General features: G+C 44.3%; 1 protein-coding gene across 1 annotated transcript in view; it reads left to right on the top strand.

Annotated features, from left to right (window-relative positions):
* LOC140203181 (dynein axonemal assembly factor 5-like) overlaps positions 1-12,086 on the top strand; it is a 188,119-nt gene extending 176,033 nt beyond the window's left edge. Inside the window, exon 13 of the mRNA XM_072269098.1 lies at positions 10,463-12,086. Within this exon, the coding sequence (XP_072125199.1) occupies positions 10,463-10,602 (140 nt within the window). The 3' untranslated portion in view covers positions 10,603-12,086. The remainder of the gene's footprint in view (positions 1-10,462) is intronic.
* Positions 12,087-22,078: the final 9,992 nt, after the last annotated feature.

The following is a 22,078-nucleotide window of genomic DNA, read 5'->3' as shown; positions in this document are numbered from 1 at the left end:
TTCTTCTCTCTCGTTCTCCACATCTCACTCTTTCTCCATGTTCCTCTCAACCTAATCTTTGTTCCTCTGTATATAGAGTTGGGTATAGAGTCATAGAACACTACAGCACAGAAACAGGCCCTTCAGCCCATCTAGTACATGTCAAACTATTAATCTGCCCAGTCTCATGGACCTGCACCCAGACCATAACCTTCCATTCTCCTCCCATCCATGTACCTATCCAAATTTCTCTTAAGTGTTGACATCCTGCATCCAACACATCTGCCGACAGCTTGTTCCACACTCTCACCACCCTGAGTAAAGAAGCTCTCTTCATGTTTACTTTAAACATCTGACCTTTCACCCTTAACTCATGATCTAGTTCTAGTCTGAAAGTGTCAGAAGTGGCATTCAAACCCACGCCTCCATTTGGAGAGCAGAACACCTATTGTACAAAGTAAAGAGTTTATTCCTCGAGTCTGGCACCTTGGAACAGAATCAGGTTAAGTAAATCGTGAAATTTGGTGTTTTGCGGCAGCAGTACATTGCAGTACATAATAAAACTGGATTACAGTAAGGAGAGTACAGTAAGGTGTGTATGTATGTATATATTCATATACACACACACACACACACACGACCCAGGATGCAGACTATGCAGGAATCCCCTGAAACCATCCAGCACGTGGTAGCAAGGTGCAAGATGCAGGCAGGAACATCATACACTGAATGGCCCAGCTAAATTTTAGGAATTGTTTACAGAAACACCTGTACTGAGTGTGGATTGGACACTCCCAAGTCCAAATAGGAAACACCTGAGAAGATAGTGGAGAATCACAGAACTAAGATCCTGCGGGACTTCCAAATATAGACTGAGAAGCAGGTACTGGCCAACCCACCAGACGTAGTAATACTGGACAAGAACAGGAGAAAGCAATAGTGATAGATGTGGCAATCCCGAATGACAGTAACATCAGGAAGAAAGAATGTGAGAAGCTGAAGAAATACCAGGGCTTGAAAGAGCAGATGGAAAGGATGTGGAAGGTTAAAGCCAGAGTAATCGTGGTGGTGATAGGAGCACTTGGAGCTGTGACACCTGGACTGGGAGAGTGACTCCAACAAATCAACAGCATCTGAGATCTTGGTCCAGGAGAGTGCACTACTAGGAACAAGGATACTGTGCCAAACCATCAAGCTCCCAGGTCTCTGAAAGATGTCCCGAGACTGAAGGTAAAATACATATACACACCACCCATAAGGGGTGAGAAAAAATACACATAGAGAGAATTTTTAAGAAGTTAAATTAAATAAGTAGTTCAAAAAGCAGGGAAAAAAGGTAGTGAGGCAGTGTTCATGAGTTTAATGTCCATTAAGAAATCAAATGGCAGAGGGGAGGAAGTTTCTGAATCCTTGTGTGTGTATCATCTGGCTCTTGTGCCTCCTCCCTGATGGTAGCAATGAGAAGAGGGCATGTCTTGGGTGATGGGGGTCCTTAATGATAGCCGCTACCCTCCTGAGGCACTGCTCCTTGAAGATGTCCTGGATCCCCTTGAAGATGACCACTTGGCCATCCTGACATCTGATATGTATTCAAGGACATGATGTGTGTTGCGCAACCTGTAGAAAGCACAATAAGAAGGCTCTATCTGTCAGATAAATATATATTTTATAATTTTGCCTGAAATGTTCTATTTTCTTCCATTATATGCCTGGCATTTAATACTTAAGTGTTTTACGTAATGCTTTTCTTGTGAAATTATTTTTGGTTTACTTCTCCCCAACATTGTCAAGTAAGGTTCGAAAAATTCTGAGTAGCAAGTTCTACTTTAATTTGATTTAAAACCACAGAAGACATTGATTTATTTTTTCCTTCCGTCCTCTGAATGTTCGCCAACTGCTCAGCTCTGGTGTTTTGACTTTTTGCCAGCAGCAAGTCATGGTAATGTCAAGGAAATGGATAGTTTCTTTTTTCTGGGCTGTCGGCTGTTGACAACTCTGGGCATGTTCGAGCAAGGTTTCCATTGCTCTGAGCACCACTAGGTCAGTGTTTCATGAGCTCTGTAGTCAAAGTGTTATCCTATATACTTGTGAAAGTAGATACATGCTAACACCAGTCTTTATTATGTTTAGCTGCTAGGAGCGACTCAAAACTTCTGTAGCACTGCCAAATGACCCAGCATGAAAAGAACCTAACATAGGAAGATTTATGGAATTTTGGATCTATTTTCAAGGGACTCTGCAAGCTGAAGAAAACATGCTTTTAGAGCATAAACTTCAAACTGATGCACTTTCCATAAGAATGATGAACTGCAATATAAATGGTTCAGTAATAGTCACAGTTTTTCCCCCTTGTCTTTCCAGTCTCAACATCCCCCTTCACACTAGAGGCGGTAGTTACTGAATATCAGAATTGGTTTGACCGCTCACCACACTCGTGCATTGGGACAGGAGGCGATAGTTTGCAATTGAGGAAAAGGATTCATTGCATTTACTCGTTGATTGCTCTGCTGGCTAAACATTGTCCTTTCACAATTTATTAAATTGCTAGAATTCTAACTTTCACTTGGGAGAAAAACTTCATTGTACACATTCATTTTGTTAGTTGTAATGTCATTGAGACAAGTAGTCAGTGTTGAGGTAAGAGAGTGTTTTGAGGAAGAGGGTTAAGAAAAGACCGTGTTTTAAAAGGGATGTTGATAACCTTTGAATCAATGTTAAGTGGTAATAGATTATTATTAGATTAGATTATTATCAGAATCAGGTTTAATATCATGAAATTTGTTAACTTTGCAGCAACAGTACAATGCAATACATGATAAAGGAAAGGGTACGTCGCATCCGGAGTTTCTCCGGTTAGCGGGCAATTTCCCTCCACACCTCTCTGACGTAGTGGGGAACCGCGTACGAGGCTAGTTACAGCAGTGGTTTGCCATTGCTTTCTGCCGGGTGAGTTTCCAAAGAGATCACCAGCTCGTAACCCAGCACGGATGGAAAGCATGCAGGGGAGCCGGCTGGATTCGAACTCGGGACCCTTTCGTCCTGAAGTCCAGCGCTGATGCCACTGCACCACCAGCTGGGTCGCAATACATGATAATAGGGAAGAAAAGTGTGAATTACAGTAAATATAAATATATAGCCTTGGAATCACAAGTAGCTAGCCATCTAGACACAAGCTGGGGTCTGATCAGCCCCGGCTGGGTCACCTGGAGGAGGGTGTATGATGTTGAAAGACCTGAAACACCCGATGATTCCAGGAACATCACTGAAGATGTGTCCAGAGGCATCAGTAGGTGTATGTACACAGCATATATGTGTGTGTGTGTGTGTATATATATATATATATATATATATATAAGTTAAACTAAAGAAGTAGTGAAAAAAAGTGAGACTGTTTATGATCCATTGAGACATCTGATGGAAATGGTGGGTGGTGGGGGAGCTGTTCCTGAAACATTGGGCTTCTATCTTCAGGCTTCTGTACCTCTGATGATAGCAATGAGAAGAGGGCATGTACTTTATGGCCAATACTGTCAGATCTCTGACAGTATGCTGAGAAGCGAGATGATTTATCCCAAATCATGGTTAAACACTTTGTAAGGCCATAAGATGAGCATACCTACAACCTCAGCATCTCCTTTCTAACTGTTGTTTAGTTTGCAGAAAGGACAGGGAGAACAGGCTGTACTTTGAGAGTTTAAGCCAGATTTACAAGATCATGGAAAGGCCTTCAGCGCCACCTGGTGCAATACCTTGTCACAACCAAGCCTCAGAATTGCAGCAGCCACGAAATGCTGCAGGACCTCAGCAGGCCAGGCAGTGTCTATGGAAAAGAGTACAGTCGGTGTTTCAGGCTGAGACCCTTCAGCAGGAGGTTTTCTCTTGTTTGTGAAACCTCAGAATTGGCTGTTCACAAACGGTGCTGAGTTATTTTAAGAAAGATTAGGTTTATTTGTCATGTGGATGTGCTTCGGTAGCCCATAAGTGTTGCCATGCTTCCGGTGTCAACGTAGCATGCCCACAACTTATTAACCCTAACCTGTACAAATTTGGACATTTACGTATTTTAGTTTTTGTTTTACCTCGGGAATTTCCAATAAATTATTGTTGCAAGGCCTTCATTGTAGAAATACAGTTGTTAGTTGACCACATTACTGACCTTCACTCAAATACTAATTCAGCACAATGCCATTGCAGAACTTCACAATACTATAAATTAAAATTGCTTGGCTAAGGTTGCCTAAATGACTTTGCTGAATCACAAGGGACCACGGATGCTGGAATTTGGGGTTGCTGGAGGAAGTCACCATAAGCAGCATCTATTGAGGGAAATGGACAGTCAATGCTTTGGTCAAAAACCCTAACCCAATAAGTTTGTGTTACTTGCTTTTTGTATATTTTCTCTGGAAGTAAGCATTAACAGCTAAAAAAGAATTGTTTTCATAGTAATCATTAGTGGCGTTCCAGTGTTTGGTTCTGGATTGAGTTATTTAAAAGATGTACTAATTTCAAGATAAATTTATTATTGAAGTACATTATAGGTTGCCATATACAACCCTGAGATTTGCTTTATTACAGATGAAACTTTCTGGTTCCGTCGGCTGCATAAGTCAAGGAAGACAATCTCTGGCCCCACCAAACGTGTGAGATTGAGGTGCAAGCCCACCCCAAAACCCCGTTTCTGTAGATGCTGCGTGACTCGTTACCCTGTTACAAATCAGTACCATGAAATAACAGGCAGAACACCACATACAATTAAACGATTTAGCTTTATAATTCTTAATTTGACTAAAGGGGTAGTAAAGAAAAAGCAAAAAAAAAAGGCCCCATTCTAATGAAACAGTCTGATATGCAGAAGTTGAAGCTCACAGTTTCCCCTTCACCGATCCTCCTTTGATCTCCCCGGGCTTCGTCGAATCATGACCCCGCTCCAGGTTGAGTCCTACAACCTCTTCTCTCCCTTCATCTCCCTCCGAACAAAAGACCCAGCTCACCCCAGTGTCAGACACACAACACAAAAGCACACTCCCTTCATTGGACAGCTCACATTCCAAGGCACCCGTTATCTCTAACCATAACCCAAACGCAGCCTCTGCAGAATGACCTTTACGTTAGCAGTGAAACCTTTCCCAGGGTGTTACACAGGCATTCTCAATAAATCCATAATAGAATAATAACCATAACAGAATCAGTGAAAGACCACACCCAACAGGACAGACAAACAACCAATGTGGAAAGACAATAAACTGTGCAAATAGAAACAGAGAAACCTAGAGACACAGCACATTACAGGCCCTTCAGCCCATAATACTGTGCTATGTAGCCTACTCTCGAAACTGCCTTTAATTATCCTACCACATAGACCTATTTTTCTAAGCTCCATGTACCTATCTAAGAGTCTCTTAAAAGACCCTATTGTATCCGCCTCCACCACTGTTGCCGGCAGCCCATTCCACACACCTACCATTCTGTGTGAAAAACTTACCTCTGACATCCCCCTTGTATCTATTTCCAAGCACCTTAAGACTATCCCCCCTCGTGTTAGCCATTTCGGCCCTGGGGAAAAGCCTCTGGCTATCCACACGATCAATGCCTCTCATCATCTTATACATTTCTGTCAGGTCACCTCTCATCCTTCGTCACTCCAAGGAGAAGAGGCTAAGTTCACTCAACCTATTCTCGTAAGGCATGCTCCCCAATCCAGGCAACATTGCACTCTTTCTACAGTATTCACATCCTTCTGGTAGTGAGGTGAACAGAACTGAACACAGTACTCCAAGTGGGGTCTAACTAAGGTCTTATATAGCTGTAACTTTACCTTACAGCCCATGAACTCAGTCCCACAGTTGATGAAGGCCAACACACCATACTCCTTCTTAATACCATTGTCAACTTGCACAGCAGCATTGAGTGTCCTATGGATACAGATCCCAAAATCTCGTTGATCCTCCACACTGCCAAGAGTCTTACCATTATTATTATATTCTGTCTTCAAATATGACCGACTGAAATGAACCACTTCACACTTATCTGGGTTGAACTCCATCTGCCACTTCTCAACCCAGTTTACATCCTGTCGATGTCGCGCTGAAACTTCTGACAACCATCCAGACTATCTACAACACCCCTAACTTTTGTGTCATCAGCAAACTTACTAACCTACCCTTCTATTTCTTCATCCAGATCATTTATAAAAATCACAGAACAGATCGCGGCTGAACACCAGTGCAGCAGATTGCAGTCCTCCATGCAGAATACGAACTATCCACAGCCACCCTTTGCCTTCTGTGGGCAAGCCAGTTCTGGATCCACAAAGCAAGGTCTCCTTGGATCCCATGCCTCATTACTTTCTGAATGAGCCTCAGTTGGGGAACCTTATCAAATGCTTTACTGAAATCCATATAGACTACATCCACTGCTCTACCTTTAGCAATGTGTTTTGTTACATCCTCAAAGAATTCAATCAGTTTTGTAAGGCACGATCTGCCCTTGACAAAGCCATGCTGACTATCCCTAATCAGATTATGTCACTCCAAATGCTCATAAATCCTGCCTCTCAGGATCTTCTCCAACAACTTGCCCACCACTGAAGTCAGAGTTACTAGTCTAAAATTTCCTCGGTTATCTCTACTCTTTCTTGAATAAGGGAACAACATTTGCAACCTTCCAATCCTCTGGTATTTCTCCCATCCCTATTGATGATGCAAAATCATTGCCAGAGGCTCAGCAATCTCATCCCTCGCTTCCCATAGTAGCCTGGGGTATATCTCATCCAATCCCGGCAAATTATCTAACTTAATAGTTTTCAAAAGCTCCAGCACATCCTCTTTCTTAATGTCTTTAATTCAAGCGTTTCAGTCATCCCCACAATTGCCAACAAAGTGCTCATTAAGTACCTCTGCTACCTCCTCCAGCTCCATGCATGTTTCCACCCTCGTTCCTGATGGCCCTATTCCCACGCAGCTCATCCTCTTGCTCTTCACATACTTGTAGAATGCCTTAGGGTTTTCCTTAATCCGTCTCCTGGCCCCCTCTACTCTCCTAATTTCTTTCTTGAGCTCCTTCCTGGCACACTTGTAATTTTCTAGAACTCTAGCAGTACCTAGTTTCTTGAACCTTTCATAAGCTTTTCTTTTCTCCTTAACTAGATTTTCTACATCCTTTGTACACCATGATTCTTCTACCCTACCATCCTTTCCGTGCCTCAATGGAACATACCTATGCAGAACGCCATGCAAATATTCCTTGAACATTTGCCACATTTCTGCTGTGCATTTCCCTGAGAACATCTGCTCCCAGTTTACATTCCCAAGTTCCTGCCTAATGGCATCATATTTCCCCCTACCCAATTAAATGTTTTCCCAAGTTGTCTGCTCCTATCCCTCTCCAGTGCCATGGTAGAGAAGATAGAGTTGTGATCACTACCTCCAAAATGCTCTTCCACTGAGAGATCTAACAGCTGACTAGGTTCATTTCTCAATACCAGATCAAGCACAGCCTCTCCTCTAGTTGGTCTACATATTGCATCAGGAAACTTGCCTGAACACACCTAACAAACTCCACCCCATCGAAACCCCTTGCTCTAAGGAGATGCCAGTCAATATCAGGAAAGTTACAATCACCCATCACAACAACTCTATTATTATTGTACCATTCCAGAATCTGTCTCCCTATCTGCTCCTAGCTGTCTCTGTTACTAATGGGGAGTCTGTAAAAAACACCCATTAGAGTTATTGCCCCCCTCCTGTTTCTGACTTCCACCCACAGTGACTCGGTAGACAATCCCTCCATGACCTCCTCCTTTTCTGCAGCCGTGATACTATTCCTGATTACCAGTGCCACTCCCCATCTCTTTTGCCTCCCTCCCTGTCCTTTTTGAAGTATCTAAAACCCAGCACACTCAGCAGCCATTCCTGCCATATACAAAAGGTAGGTAGTTAGATAGATAGATAAATAAGCAAGCAAGTGATAAATATTGAACATGAAATGCAGAGTCCTTGAGAGTGAGTCTGTGGGTTATGGGAACAGTTTAGTGTTAAGGTGAGAGAAGTTATACCCTCTGGGTAACTTCCTGAACCTGATGGCGCAGGTCATGAGGCTCCTGTACCTTTATTCTGACGGTAGCAGCGAGAAGAGAACATGGCCTGGATTGTGGCAGTCCTTGAGGATGGGTGTTACTTTCATGTGATAGTGCTCAGTAATGGGGAGGCTTTGCCTGTGAGGGTCTGGGCTGTATCCACTACTTTTTATAGGCTTTTCTGTACAAGTGCATTGGTGTTTCTACACAAGTTTGTGATGCAACCAGATACCCTCCACCACACATCTATAGAATTTTGTCACTGTTTTAGATGTCATGCCGAATCTTCACAAACTTCTAAGAAACTAGAAGCAATGCTGTGCTTTCTTCGTGATGGCGCTTGGTGCTGGGCCCAGGACAGGTCCTCTGAAATAATAACACCGAGGAATTTAAAGTTGTTGACCCTCTCCACCTCTGATTCCTCAATGATGACTGGCTAATGGATCTCTGGTTTCCTCCTTCTGAAGTTAATAATCATCTCCTTGGTCCTGCTGACACTGAGTGCCAGGTTATTGTTGTGGTGCCACTCAGCCAGATTTTCAATCTCTCTCCTATATGTTGATTTGTCACCACTTTTGATTTGGCCAGAGACAGTGGTCTCATCAGCAAACTTAAATATGGCATTGGAGCCTTGCTTAGCCTCACAGTCATAAGTATAAAGCGAGCAGAATAGAGGTGTAAGCTCACAGCCTTATGGTGCACCCATGCTGAGAGATTGTGCAGGAGATGTTGCTGCCAATCTGAACTGACTGGGGTCTGCAAGTGAGGAAATCAAGGGTCAACTTTGTACATTTTGTCCTGTGGTCTTTGCTGATGAGTGGTTGCTATGTATTCTCCAAAGGTTTCTTTTGTTACCTATGGCACAGAATTGATGGCAATAGTGCTTGAAACAGCCCACTAAGCTGTCACCAATGGATAGAAAGAAGGTTCTATAGCACTTGGGCGCCAAGGTAGCGTGGTGGTTAACACAATATTATAGCTCAGGGTGTTCGGAGTTGAGAGTACAATTCCAGGGCCATCTGCAAGGAGTTTGTATGTTCTCCCCTTGACCATTTAGATTTCCTCTGGGTGCTCCTGTTTCCTCCCACAATCCAAAGATGTAACAGTTAGTAGGTTAATCGGTCATTATAAGGTGTCCTGTGATTGGGCTAGGGTTGAATTGGTGGATTGCTGGGGTCCAGTTCGTTAGGCCAGAGGGGTCAGTTCAACACTGTATCTCTTAATAAAAATAAAATCTGGAAGAGGGGTTCTTCCCGGTATCGTGTATTAGGGGTATCAGTGAGCATAGCAGTTAGAGCAATTGCTGTACAGCGCCACCGATCACTGATCAGGCTTTGATTCCCCTTCTGTCATTAAGCAGCTTTTATGTTCTCCCCATGACTGCATGGGTTTTTCCGGATGCTCCGGTTTCCTCCCACATTCCAAAGATGTGGAGGTTAGGATTAGTTAGTTGTGGGCTGTAGTGATGCTGCCAGAAGCGTGGCAACTCCTGTGGGCTCCTCCCAGTATAAGCCTTGGACTGTGTTGGTTGTTGATGCAGAATGATGTACTTAACTGAATTTTTTCATATTTTGATGCATGTGTGACAAATCAGACTAATATTTCTTTACCCATTAACCAATATTACTGAAATAGATTAATTGGTCATTGTCACACTGCAAGTTGCCGAAAGCTTGCTGTGAATAAATGGGCTGCAATTCCCGTATTGGCACATTGGCAACACTTTAACATTGCTTTATGGACTGCAAAACCCTTTGGGGTCATAAAAAGGACTTCCTCCAAACCTGATTTTATTACAGAAACTATTTGGATTGCTTTTGACACAGGATGCAGCTATATAAATACATGTCATTGAATAAGGTGCATAGATTCAGTTTTTCTCAGCTGAGGCTTTCTTTATAAGGCATTGGTCAAACTGCACCTGGAGTACTGTGAGCAGTTTTGGGCCCCTTATCTGAGAAAGGATGTGCCACTGGAGTGGATCCAGAGGAGATTCATGACAATGATCCCAGAAATGAAAGGGTTAAAGTATAAGGAGGGTTTGATAGCTCTGGGACTGTACTTGCTGAGGTTCGAAGAATGAGAAAGGATCTCATTAAACCCTATCAAATATTAAAAGGCTTAGATAGAGTCGATATGGAGAGGATAGCGGGGGTGTCTGGGAGTAGAGGACACAGCCTCAGGATAGAAGAATGTCCATTTAGAACAGAGATGCGGAGGAATTTCTTCAGTCAGGGGGTAGCGTATCTGAAATCTGTGCAAGCCAAGTCATTGCAGAGGTTGATAGGTTCTTGATTAGTAAGGGTGTCAAAGGTTATGGAAAGAAGGTAGAAGAATGGAGTTAAGAGGCCCAATTCTGCTCCTAAGTCTTATGGTCTAATGCTCTTGTTTTTTTTTCTCTCCTGGCAGATGTTCTAAAAGTGGGGAGTTTTCTTTCTCCTGCGTTGCTGACACAAGAGATTGAGGTAGTAAAGCATAAACACCGCAGCTCTTATTACTGTGAGCAGCTGCTACAACATCTTCAGGAGGCCAGAGGGGATGCCAGCTAAGTGTGGAGGCCAGTGGTTCAGTAGAAGATGCAACACAGATACCACAAGCAGAATCACCGTGGAAAACATGCACGGGATATTGATAGAAGACGGATGAAAGGGACAAAATGTGGACATAAAATTTAATGGTAGATAGTTTTATACCAGAGTACCCATGATAGGATTGTGTCGATGGGCACCTGAAGTTACCTGCCTAAAATTGGCATTGGGTTCTAATCCTTCAAGGAACACAGTCATGACATGGGACATTGTGACATTAAGTCAGCAGTGACCTCCTAAACCTCAAACGATTTGAAAGTTGTTTGAGCTTCTGTGATTTGAAAGCATTTGAGAGGATACTTGTAGAAGAGGAATGTGCTGTTGGCATCAGTTCTGAATTGGCAGTAGGGCCCTGGGCATTGAAGTGCTGGAAAATAATGTTCTGTAAAGAGCACAGAAGGGTTTTGATCTTGTTCTCTTGTGCACTCTGAAGGTGTCAAGCGTTTCCAACACTTGCAGAGTTTTTTACCGATGCCTTTTCATTTGGACAATGTTTTCACAAATTCTAAATCAAATGTCTTTTTTTCATTTGTGCTGCTTTGACTCAGGAGGGAGAAAAGAAATGTTAATATATTCTCTTGCCTTTTTGGTTTGAAGTAACTATTATTCCTCTGGAAGTTGTTAAGTCCTTTGATTTTAGTATCTCTGGTGAGAATGTTATTTTCTTTTACTTTTCCTTAATTGTATTTCTACTCTTTGGTTATAAATTTACTGTCAGATTTATTCCTGCACCCTGTCTATCAGTCCCTAAATTATAGAATTCATGAATGGATTTATTTACTTTTATTGTGAATTTTGCTACAATATTGTTACCAATTTGATAATTTAATACTTTTGCATTTGAGTGCCCTTATAGTGCCCAATGTTTATTTTTGCACAGACTTTTATAAGTTTTAATTACATTACCAACTCCTCCTATATTTTTGGAGAACACAAAAAGTCTTCATTGAAGATTACTCTGGTGTTTTAACTGTACACTTGACAATTAAAAATAAAATTACATTTGCTGTAACTATTCAGTCTAATACTGTGGACCCGTTAATTGCTAGGAGAAATCCTATTGTAAAATGAAAGTATGAAGTCAGGTAACGTAAATGTTAGCTTGAGAATGAGAATGTGACCTGAGGATGACGTGAACGTGTCCTGGGGACGAGGAGAACATGTCCTAGGGATGGGGAGAACGTATCCTGGGGATGATGTGAACGTGTCCTGGGAACGGGGAGAAGGTGTCCGGGGACGAGGAGAACGTGTCCTGGGATGAGGAGAACGTGTCCTGGGGATGGGGAGAACGTGCCCTGGGGAGGAGGTGAACATATCCTGTGGATGAGGTGACCATGATCTGAGGATGAGGTGAACATGTCCTGTGGATCAGGAGAATGAGTCCTGGGGATGGGGAGAACATGTATTGGAGATGAGGTGAAAGTGTCCTGGAGATGAGGGGGATGTTTCCAGGGGATGATCTTGCATGTTACCCCTTTGCACATTTTTGACGTTAGCCCACCATCCCTAGACTAATCACATTTACCTCCTCTGTATTTTATAAATAAGACTGGGGAATATGGAAAATGCAGTGCCTCATTTACCCTTCAGGCCTGTAAGTGAACCAATGTCAATGATTCATCAGAAGATATGTCCTTATCTTTTCCTCAGCCACTCTTACCAGACAAGGAAAGGTTGATTGGTATGTGGTGGCCCATCTGTAAACAAAGGTTCTGAATTGTGAAGCTTTACAGCATTAAGAGCTGGACACCATTGGTTAAACTGTTTCTATCAGTCCAGGTGGTGTGAGCTGAACGTTTGTTAACTTATAATGTTAACGGGATGGCAATTAAGCCTGTTAAGTGACTTAGCTGACGCCTTGCACATACTGCTGAGGATGATCCCAATCTCAGCCACAGGCGTTGTATTATGTGTGGGCTGTCACCCAAGTCGGAATCTCCAAACGCATTCCCCAGACCTGAAGTGAGGTCAACTGAATGCCTTCAGCCGAGATGAGTGGGACCACTGCCTCACAGTGGCTATTGTATAAACACAGAGTCATTGAAAGACACACAGTTATACAGCTGGGAAACAGGCACTTCAGCCCAACTTCTCCATATACGACCGTGGCCGTATCCAGTCTAAATCTTTGCCATCCATGAACTTGTCCAAATGTCTTTTAAATGTTCTAATTACATAAAGGTGGCATGGTGGCGAAGATCAGGGTTCAATTTCTGTCACAGTCTGAATAAGTTAGGGTTTGTAAGTTTTGGGTATTCTATGTTGGTGCTGCTAAGTTTAACAAATTTCACGTCACATGCTGGTGATGATAAACCTGATTCTGATTCTGAAGCACGGCGACACTTGCAAGCTATCTCCAGCATGTAAGATCATAAGACATTGAAGCAAAACTAGGCTGTTTGGTCCATTGAGTCTGCTGCACCATTCTATCATGGCTGATTTATTTTCCCTCTTAACCTCATTCACCTGCCTTCTCTCCATAACCTTTAATGTCCTGACAAATCAAGAATCTATCAACCTCCTCTTTTAATATATCCAGTGACACGGTCCCGACAGCTGTCTATGGCAGTGAATTCCACAGATTTACCTCCTCTGACTAAAGAAATCTCTGCTGTAAAGGGATGCCCTTTTATTCTGAGGCTGTGTCCTCCGGTCCTGGACTTCCCCACAATAGGAAACATCCTCTCCAGTTCACTCTATCTTGGCCTTTCAATGAGCTCCTCCTCGCGCCATTCTTCTGTACTAGTGAGTACAGTGCCTGAGCCATCAATCTCTCCTCAAATGTTAATCCTTTCATTCCCAGAATCATTCTCATGAATCATCTCTGGGCCCTCTCCAATGTCAACATGTCCTTTCTTCGATAAGACTGCTCACAATACTCCAAGTGTGGTCTGACGAATGCCTTAAAAAGCCTCACCATTACATCCTTGCTTTTATATTTTAGTCTCTCAAAATGAATACAAGCATTGCTTTTGCCTTTCTCACCATCACCTCAGCGTGTTGGTTGTTGACACAAACGACACATTTCACTGTATGATGAATAAAGCTAATCTTTAATCTTTCACCTGTACCACTTCTGGCAGCACATACCATCCAAACTGCAAGAGAATCTTGCCCTCCGATCTCCTTTTAGGCATTCCCCGCTCACCTTAAACCTTACAGTTTTAGCCTCCCTTACCCTGTGAAGAAGGCCGTGACCATTCACGTTACCTACATCCCTCATGAATTAGTAAACCTCCACAAGATCGGCCCTTAACCTGCTGTGCTCTAGGGAAAACAAACTGCAGCCTGTCTGGTTTCTCCGTATAACCCAAGCCCTCCATTCCTGGCAACATCCCTGTGAATCTTTTTGCTCCCTTTCCATCTTAATGACATTGTTTCTATGGTCAGGCAACCAGAAGTCAACATAATTCTCCAAGATTAAAGAGAGAGATAAGTTTTATTTGTCACGTGTATATCCCAAGTGCATCATTTGCAGGAAATCAGATCAGTGAGGATTGTGCTGGGCAGTTGCTACGCTTCCAGTGCCAACATAGCACGGTCACAACCCAGTAATCCTAACCGTACATCTGTTTGGAAATGGTGACATCCGGAGGAAACGTGCATGGTCATGGGAAGAACGTACAAACGCCCTACAGACAGTGTTGGGAACTGAACCCTCATCTTACAGCTCGCGCTGTAAAGCGTTGCGCTAACTACTACACTACCATGCCGCCCCTAAGAAGTGCTGCCTCACCAGTATCTAGTACAGCTGTAACATGACGTCCTAACTTTTGTACACATCACCTTGACTAATAAAGGCAAGTGTGCTGAATACCTTCTTCATCTCCCTGCTTACATATGTCACTACCTTTATGGAACTGTGTACTCATACCCCTCGGTCTCTCAGTTCTGCAAAAGGTCCCTGCCATTTACAGTGTAACCCTTGCCCTGGTTTAACTTCCCAAAATGGAACACTATGCACGTGTCCATATTATATTCATTCTGCCACTCCTTGGCCCACTCTCCCCAGACATTTAGGACTTTAATATTTTAAATTTTATTTCATTTAGCGACACAACACGGAACAGACCCTTCCTGCTGATTGGCCCGTTGAAGGAATGCAGCAGCTCTTTCCCACTGGTTGCCTTGCACGCCACACGGGTGTAAGTATAGTGCATGCGAGACACCTGGGCTCTTTCCTTTGTCTCCAGGGGCTTATCTTCACACTGTGGTCGCAACCAGTGCTGAAGTACCATTTGGAAAGTATGCTACCCATACACACTTAGCTAAGGCACTGCTGAATGTTTAGTTTTATAGTTGTGTAACTTAGGGAGACATAGCAAAGCGTTACTGAATGTTTAGTGTTATAGTTTCTGTAAGTTAGGGTGGCTTAGATGAGTACTTGTTTGACTTCGATGCTTGGTTGAATGTTTTACTGTTTGTAAATAAATAGTTATATGTGTTTACTCTAATTAGTGTCTTCTGTCTCACTTACTGAACCCATGAACCTGCTTCACCGTACCAGCAATCCACCTATTTAATCCTAGCCTCATCACAGAACAGTTTACAATGGCCAGGTAACCTACTAACTGGTTCGTCTATGGACTGTGGGTGGAAACCAGAGTACCCAGAGGAAACCCATGCGGTTCACAGAGGGGAACGTGCAAATTGATTATAGACGTCACCGGAATTGAACAATGAGCTCTGGAACACCCCAGACTGCAATAGCGCTGCAATATCCATGCTGCTACCGTGGTGTCCTATCTTTCTCCCTAACTATTTAAAATCTACGGTCAATGGTCCTAAAGTGGGGCCTCCGACTGACACTTCATCCACTCGCCCAGTCTCATTTCCCAATGGGAGGTTGAGAGTTGCCTCCTCTGTGGTTGAGCCACTTACATGTTGCTTGAGAAAACTTTGCTAGACACATATAACAAATTCTGCCTGATATAATCTCTTAGCACTATAGTAAAAAGCTTTAAGTTCCTCGGGGTCAATATCACAAATGACCTGATTTGGTCCAACCAAGCAGAGTCCACTGCCAAGAAGGCCCACCAGCGCCTTTACTTCCCGAGTAAACTGAAGAAATTTGGCCTGTCCCCTAAAACCCTCACTAATTTTTATAAATGCACCGTAGAAAGCATTCTTCTGGGGTGCATCACAACCTGGTATGGAAGTTGTCCTGTCCAAGACCGGAAGAAGCTGCAGAAGATCATGAACACGGCGCAGCACATCACACAAACCAATCTTCCGTCCGTGAACTCACTTTACACCGCACGCTGTTGGAGCAGTGCTGCCAGGATAATCAAGGACACGACCCACCCAGCCAACACACTCTTCATCCCTCTTCCCTCCGGGAGAAGGCTCAGGAGCTTGAAGACTCGTAAGGCCAGATTTGGGAACAGCTTCTTTCCAACTGTGAAAGACTGCTGAACGGATCCTGACCCGGATCTGGGCTGCACCCTCCAAATATCCGGACCTGCCTCTCAGTTTTTTTGCACTACCTTACTTTCCATTTTTCTAATTTTTCTGTTTATAGCTTATAATTTAAATTTTTAATATTTACTACCAATATAGGGAGCGGGAAGCGCAGAATCAAATATCGCTTTGATGATTGTACGTTCTAGTATCAGTTGTTTGGCGACAATAAAGTATAGCAGTCCCAGTCAATATCAGGGTGGTTAAAATCCCTGACTTTAATCCGTATACATTTGTGCGGCCAGATTCTGTTCTAATTCCATCTACAAGTTCACAGAAGACACCATTATAGTGGTTCAGATCTCAAACTGATGAGACTGAGTCTAGGAAGGAGATAGAGATCCTCGTGGTATGGTGTCAAAACAAAACCCTTTCTCCCAGTGTCAGTGAAGCAAAAGAGGAGTCAAGGCAGAGTGTACGGAGGTGGAGACGGTAGAGAGCTTCAAGTTTCTAGAGTTCGAACCACCAACAAGAGAAAATCTGCAGATGCCGGAAATCCGAGCAACACACACAAAATGCTAGAGGAACTCAGCAGGCCAGGCAGCATCGATGGAAAAAAATACAGTCAACGTTTCTAGAGTTTCTAGTCATAGAGCGCTACAGCACAGAAATAGGTCCTTCAGCCCCCCCCGCCCCCGATCCATGCCAAACTGTTATTCTGCCTAGTCCCATTGACCTGCACCTGAACCACAGCCCTCCATACCCCTCTCATCCATGTACTTATCCAATCTTCTCTTAAATAATGCAACTGATCTTGCATCCACCACTTCCGCTGGCAACTCTTGCACACTCGCACCACCCTCTGAGTGAAGAGATTCCCTTTAAAGTATTTCACCTTTTGCCCTTTACCAATGATCTCCAAGTCTAGTCCCACCCATCCTCTGCATTGAATTCATTCTATTATTTTTCAGCCCATTTTTCCAGCTGGTCCAGATCCCACTGCAAGCACTGATAATCTTCCTCGCTGTCCACTACACCCACAATCTTGGTGTCATCCATAAATTTCCTGATCAGTTTACCACATTATCATCCAGCTCATTAACACAGATGACAAACAGCAATGTACCCAACACCGATCCCCGTGGAACACCACTAGTCATAGCCCTCCAGTCAGAGAGGCAACTGTCTACTACCACTCTCTGGCTTGTGAATGCCAAGTGGCTGAACTTTCTGGATCAACTCGCCACGGGAGATTTTGTCAAAGGCCTTGCTAAATGTCTTTCCTCCACTAACTCCCCTACATTTCTAACTGACTCAGAAGAGCAGACTGCATAATTAAAGATTAATAAGGTATCTCATCCCCGGACGCATTCCCCTCATCCCCAGTACACATTCATCTCATCTATGCCAAGTGGTGTTGTGAAGCTGGGCACATGTTGGAAACTGAATGGCCCTCACTGGATATGGAGTTCCTAGACCTGCCCGTTGTTCCCCCAGGGTGGTGCCATATGTATGCCAATGCAGTGCCCTGGATGAGCAGCTGGTTGGTAAGAGGGCAATTACAAAGCAAGGGTGTTGTGAATGATAGCCTTTCTGAGTATGGTACGGCCAGACTGTCCCAGGAACTGATGCCTTGGATTACCCACTCACAAAGGAAGGTGGCACCTGTACTGTGATTAGTCAAGAATGCTCACCTACATTCCTGATGGGTGGGAGAACTTCACTCACCTGGTTGATCATATCTCAGAGTCCGTGTATAAAATTAAGTGGGGGACCAACTCATTGGCTATTACACTCCATGGTGGGCCTGGCGGCCTTTTGGGACAAAGATGCAGGTGGACTGGGAGGCGACTATTGGGTTGACAGTACTGGATATTTCACTCTTGTGTCTTATGTATAATGTGGGGATGCACAGGGATGGCTTAGATTGTGAGTGCCCTCTAGCTGTGAGGTGGAATGTCAGCAGAGAGTGCAAGGAACAATTGCTGGGGTCGAAAGTGTGCGGGGGAGGTGTGACCAAGGTGTTGTCCCTGAAGCCCTGAAGCTGTAATGCTGAGGCAGTGGTCACCTGATGGGCCGACCTGGTCAAAGGACCGACCCAGGTAGGGGTGGAGAGAAATGACTGGGGTAGAAAAGAATGAGCTCACCGGTGGTCAGGTCTCTTGGATTTGGACTCACTACAGGTCAGGTCCTGACTGAAGATTGGAACAGGGCGCTGCTGTGAAACAAGTTCAGGAGCACTTCCCGAGATTATAACTTAGCCATAAAGTGTGCTGTGTGCAGCACTGCATGTGCAAGACTTACTTCTATCGGATTTACAAACAGTCCTTAACTTTTGGTGCAACACTGCCTCTGAAAAGCAGCTGGCATAACTAAAACTTAATAAGGTACCTAATGAACAGGAGGTACCTAATAAATTGGCCACTGAGTGATATCCTGCTGCTGGAGCTCATCCACTTCAAGGTTTTACTCAATGTTGAGTTCAGACCCGAGATGCCACTGTAGTAACATGTGCTTATTTGAGTGGCTGTTGCCTTCCTCTCGCCTTGAACCAGTCTGGCCATTTGCATTTTCACCACTAACTGTATGTTTTTATGTTTTTTGTGGCATTCTCTGTAAACTCTAGAGACTATTATGTGTGAAAATCCTAGGAGATCAGCAGCTTCCAAGATACTCAAACCACCCCATGTGTCACTAACAATCACTACATGGATAAAGGTCACTTAGATCACATTTCTCCCCCATTCTGATGTTTGGTTTGAACAACAAATGAACCTCTTGACCATGTCTGCATGCTTTTATGCATTGAGTTGCTGCCATATGATTGGCTGATTAGATATTTGCATTAACAAGCAGGTGTACCTAATAAAGTGGTCAGTGATCGTCAGATTTATCCTATAACTCACTTTTTCTGCTCCTTTGCCATATTGTCTAATGGAATCACTTAAAGTGGGCAGTACAGTCACACAATCACTTTTGTAGCACGCTGTAATGTTTCACTGCCTGATGGGCCTGTGGTCAAAGGCGTTCTCCTGGAAGAACTTTTCTACGTAGGACAGGTATGCCAGCAATGACCAGCTGACGGGGGTGTTGTGCGTGAGTGGGGCCAGACCCATCCTTCGTAGCCAGGGCGACAGGTAGAACCTGGGCACATAGTGGTACTTAGTGCCCACATACCTGGGTTCTACACACAACCTGATACAGCCACATACGAAGCTGGCCATCAGGGTGAGGGCGACATTGGGGACGTTCTTGCCCCCGTTGTTCAGGGACTTGTGCATGACGGTCCGTCTCACCCGCTCCATCTTGGATCCCCAGACGAATCTGAAGACAGCTGGGGTGATTTCCGAGCTGTAGGAGCTGGGGACGGACCACACCTGCGCCAAGTACAGCAGCCCTGAGGGCACCTCACACCTGATGACCAGGCTCTTGCCCGTTATCGACAGGAAGCGCCCTCCCCACAGTCCCAGTTTCTGTTTCACCCTGGCAGTCCGCTCCTGCCAGTTCTTGTTGCACGCCTCAGCCCCTCCGAACCAGATCCCCAACACCCTCACGTGGTCAGACCTGATGGTGAAGGGGACGCTGGATCGGTCGGGCCAGTTGCCGAAGAGCATGGCTTCGCTCTTCGTGCGGTTGACCCTGGCCCCAGGGGAGCTATGTCACTGCCTTTTACACCTGGATTGGACTTTGTGTTTTGCAGGAAAGGTTGGTGAATTATCTCAACATCATGTGGACATGACTAACTTTGGTGGGGGGGGGAGAGTGTAACGTGTTGTAAGGTTTCACTGCTAATGTAATGGCCTCGCCGTAATGTTTCACTGCTAAGGTATTGGTTTCTCTGTAGCAGCAATGTTTGGGTTATGACTAGAGATAACGGGGGCTTTGGAATGTATGCTAACCAATGAGAGGCATGTTGTTCTTTCTTGTGGGTCTGGGAGCAGGGATTTTGCAGTCTTTTGTCGGCGACCAACGAAGAGAGAAGATGTGAATGGAAAGAGTTGGTAGATTGCAGGACGGAGTGGACTCAGAGTGAGGGTCCGACGGTCAGTGACGCTCAGAGGAGGTCAATGGGGGTCGAGTGGACGATTCCGTGAGCTCCAATGTGCACTTTAGACTGTTTTGTTAAAATGGGCCCTTCTTCCTTTTATTTTCTTTCTTTCTTTAACCCTATAGTCAGATTAAAATTTATAAAGTTCAGTCGTTTAATTGCATATGGTGTACCATCTGATGTCTTGTGGTTCGGATTTGTAACTGGGCAGCACATCACGCAGCATCCACACGAACGAGATTTCTCAGTTTGGCTAGGCCAGAGGCTGTCTTCCCCTAGACAAACACGCACTGGCCGAACCTGAGGGTTACACTTTATCAAGCTTACTGTTATCCATCGGGGTTTGATTCCAGTTGCCATCTGTAAGGAGTTTGTACGTTCTCCCCAAGGCCACATGGATTTCCTCTCGTGTCCCAAAGACGTACAGTTATGGGCCTCCTGTGCTGGCATTGGAAGCATGGCAGCACTGCTGGGTGCCCCAAACACAACCTCCGTTGACTTGATTTGACGCAAACGATGCAGTTCACTGTCTGTTTCAACATACGCGTGACAAATAAAGCTAATGTTTTAAATACTGAAGAAGGTTCTCAGCCTGAAACATTGACTATACTCTTTTCCACGGATGCTGCCTGGCCTGCTGAGTTCCTCCAGCATTTTGTAAATTTGTTGTTGTTCAGTCATTTAGTCGAGTCTGACTCTTCGTGACCTCATGGACGTAGGGTTTTCATGGCAAGATACGGAAGTAGATTGCCAGGCCTTTCTTCCGCGCAGACGCAGCTGCTGCCCAGGTTGGCACCCGGCTGGGTTTGAACTCAGAACCATCTGCCTTGAAATCCAGGGCTGATACCACTACACCACCAGCTGGCTTTTGAATCCTTCCCTGGTTATACATCCACCTGTAATACACCTGTTCACCACTGGATGTCACCAGAGAGCTGGCATTAGCTGCTTGGTCGGCAATACTCTGGACAGACTTTTGGTTGCCATTCTTTACCACATAACCATGTTTCAAATGTTAGGATAACTTCCTCAATTCTGATTCCCAACCGCTTTTATTTCTAATAGCTTCTACTGTCAGTTTTAGTTCTTATTAAGTTAATCCACTGAATTTGAATTTATCCAGTACGGCTATTCCACCGCGTGCCTGGGTGCCTCTGATTTTCTGAAAACTGCATATTCATTCAAAGGATGTTGGGCATCACAGTCTGAGCCACCATGTAATCTCCGGTTGTCCTTGAGAAGGTGGCGGTAAGCTGTCTTCTTGAACCACTGCCATCACTGAGATGTGGGTATACCACTGCCCTGTGAAGGATTTAGAACCGGTGATATATCTCCAAACGGAGGCTGCTGTGTGGCTTGGAGGGCAGACTCCAGGCGGTGATGTTCCCCATTGCTTTTCCTTTCAGCTGGTAGAGGTGGTGGGCTTGGAGGGTGGGCATCTTGTCACAAACTATGAAAAGAAACTGGACCAACGAACATTGCCAGGATAACTACCTTACAGAAATGTTCACCTAAACGCTTCCTTTCTCCAGAGTACATATATATCACCACATACACTCCTGGGATTTGTTTTCTTGCGGGCCCTCACAGTAGATGCAAGAAGCACACTACAGTCCATGGAAAAACATACCCAACAACCAGTGTGCAAAAAGACATCAAACTGTGCAAATATGAAAGAAGAAAGTATAATAAATAAACAATAAATATCAAGAACGTGAGATGAAGGGTCCGTGAAAGTGAGTCCATAGGTTGTGGGAACAGTTCAGCGATGGGGTGAGTGAAGCTGAGAGAAGTTATCCCCTCTGGTTCAGGAGCCTGATGGTTGAGGGGTAGTAACTGTTCCTGAACCTGGTGGTGTGGGGTCCTGAGGCTCCTGTAACTTCTTCCTGATGGCAGCAGCGAGAATCAGAATCAGGTTTAATATCGTCGGCCTACGTCGTGGAATTTGTTAACTTTACAAAAGCAGTACAATGCAATAATGAAAATAAA

The sequence above is a fragment of the Mobula birostris genome, chromosome 9 (genome assembly GCF_030028105.1).
Source record: "Mobula birostris isolate sMobBir1 chromosome 9, sMobBir1.hap1, whole genome shotgun sequence".
NCBI classification, from domain to species: Eukaryota; Metazoa; Chordata; class Chondrichthyes; order Myliobatiformes; family Myliobatidae; genus Mobula; species Mobula birostris.
Note: the sequence above shows the minus strand (reverse complement) of the source record. Positions and strands in the feature narration are given on the sequence as shown.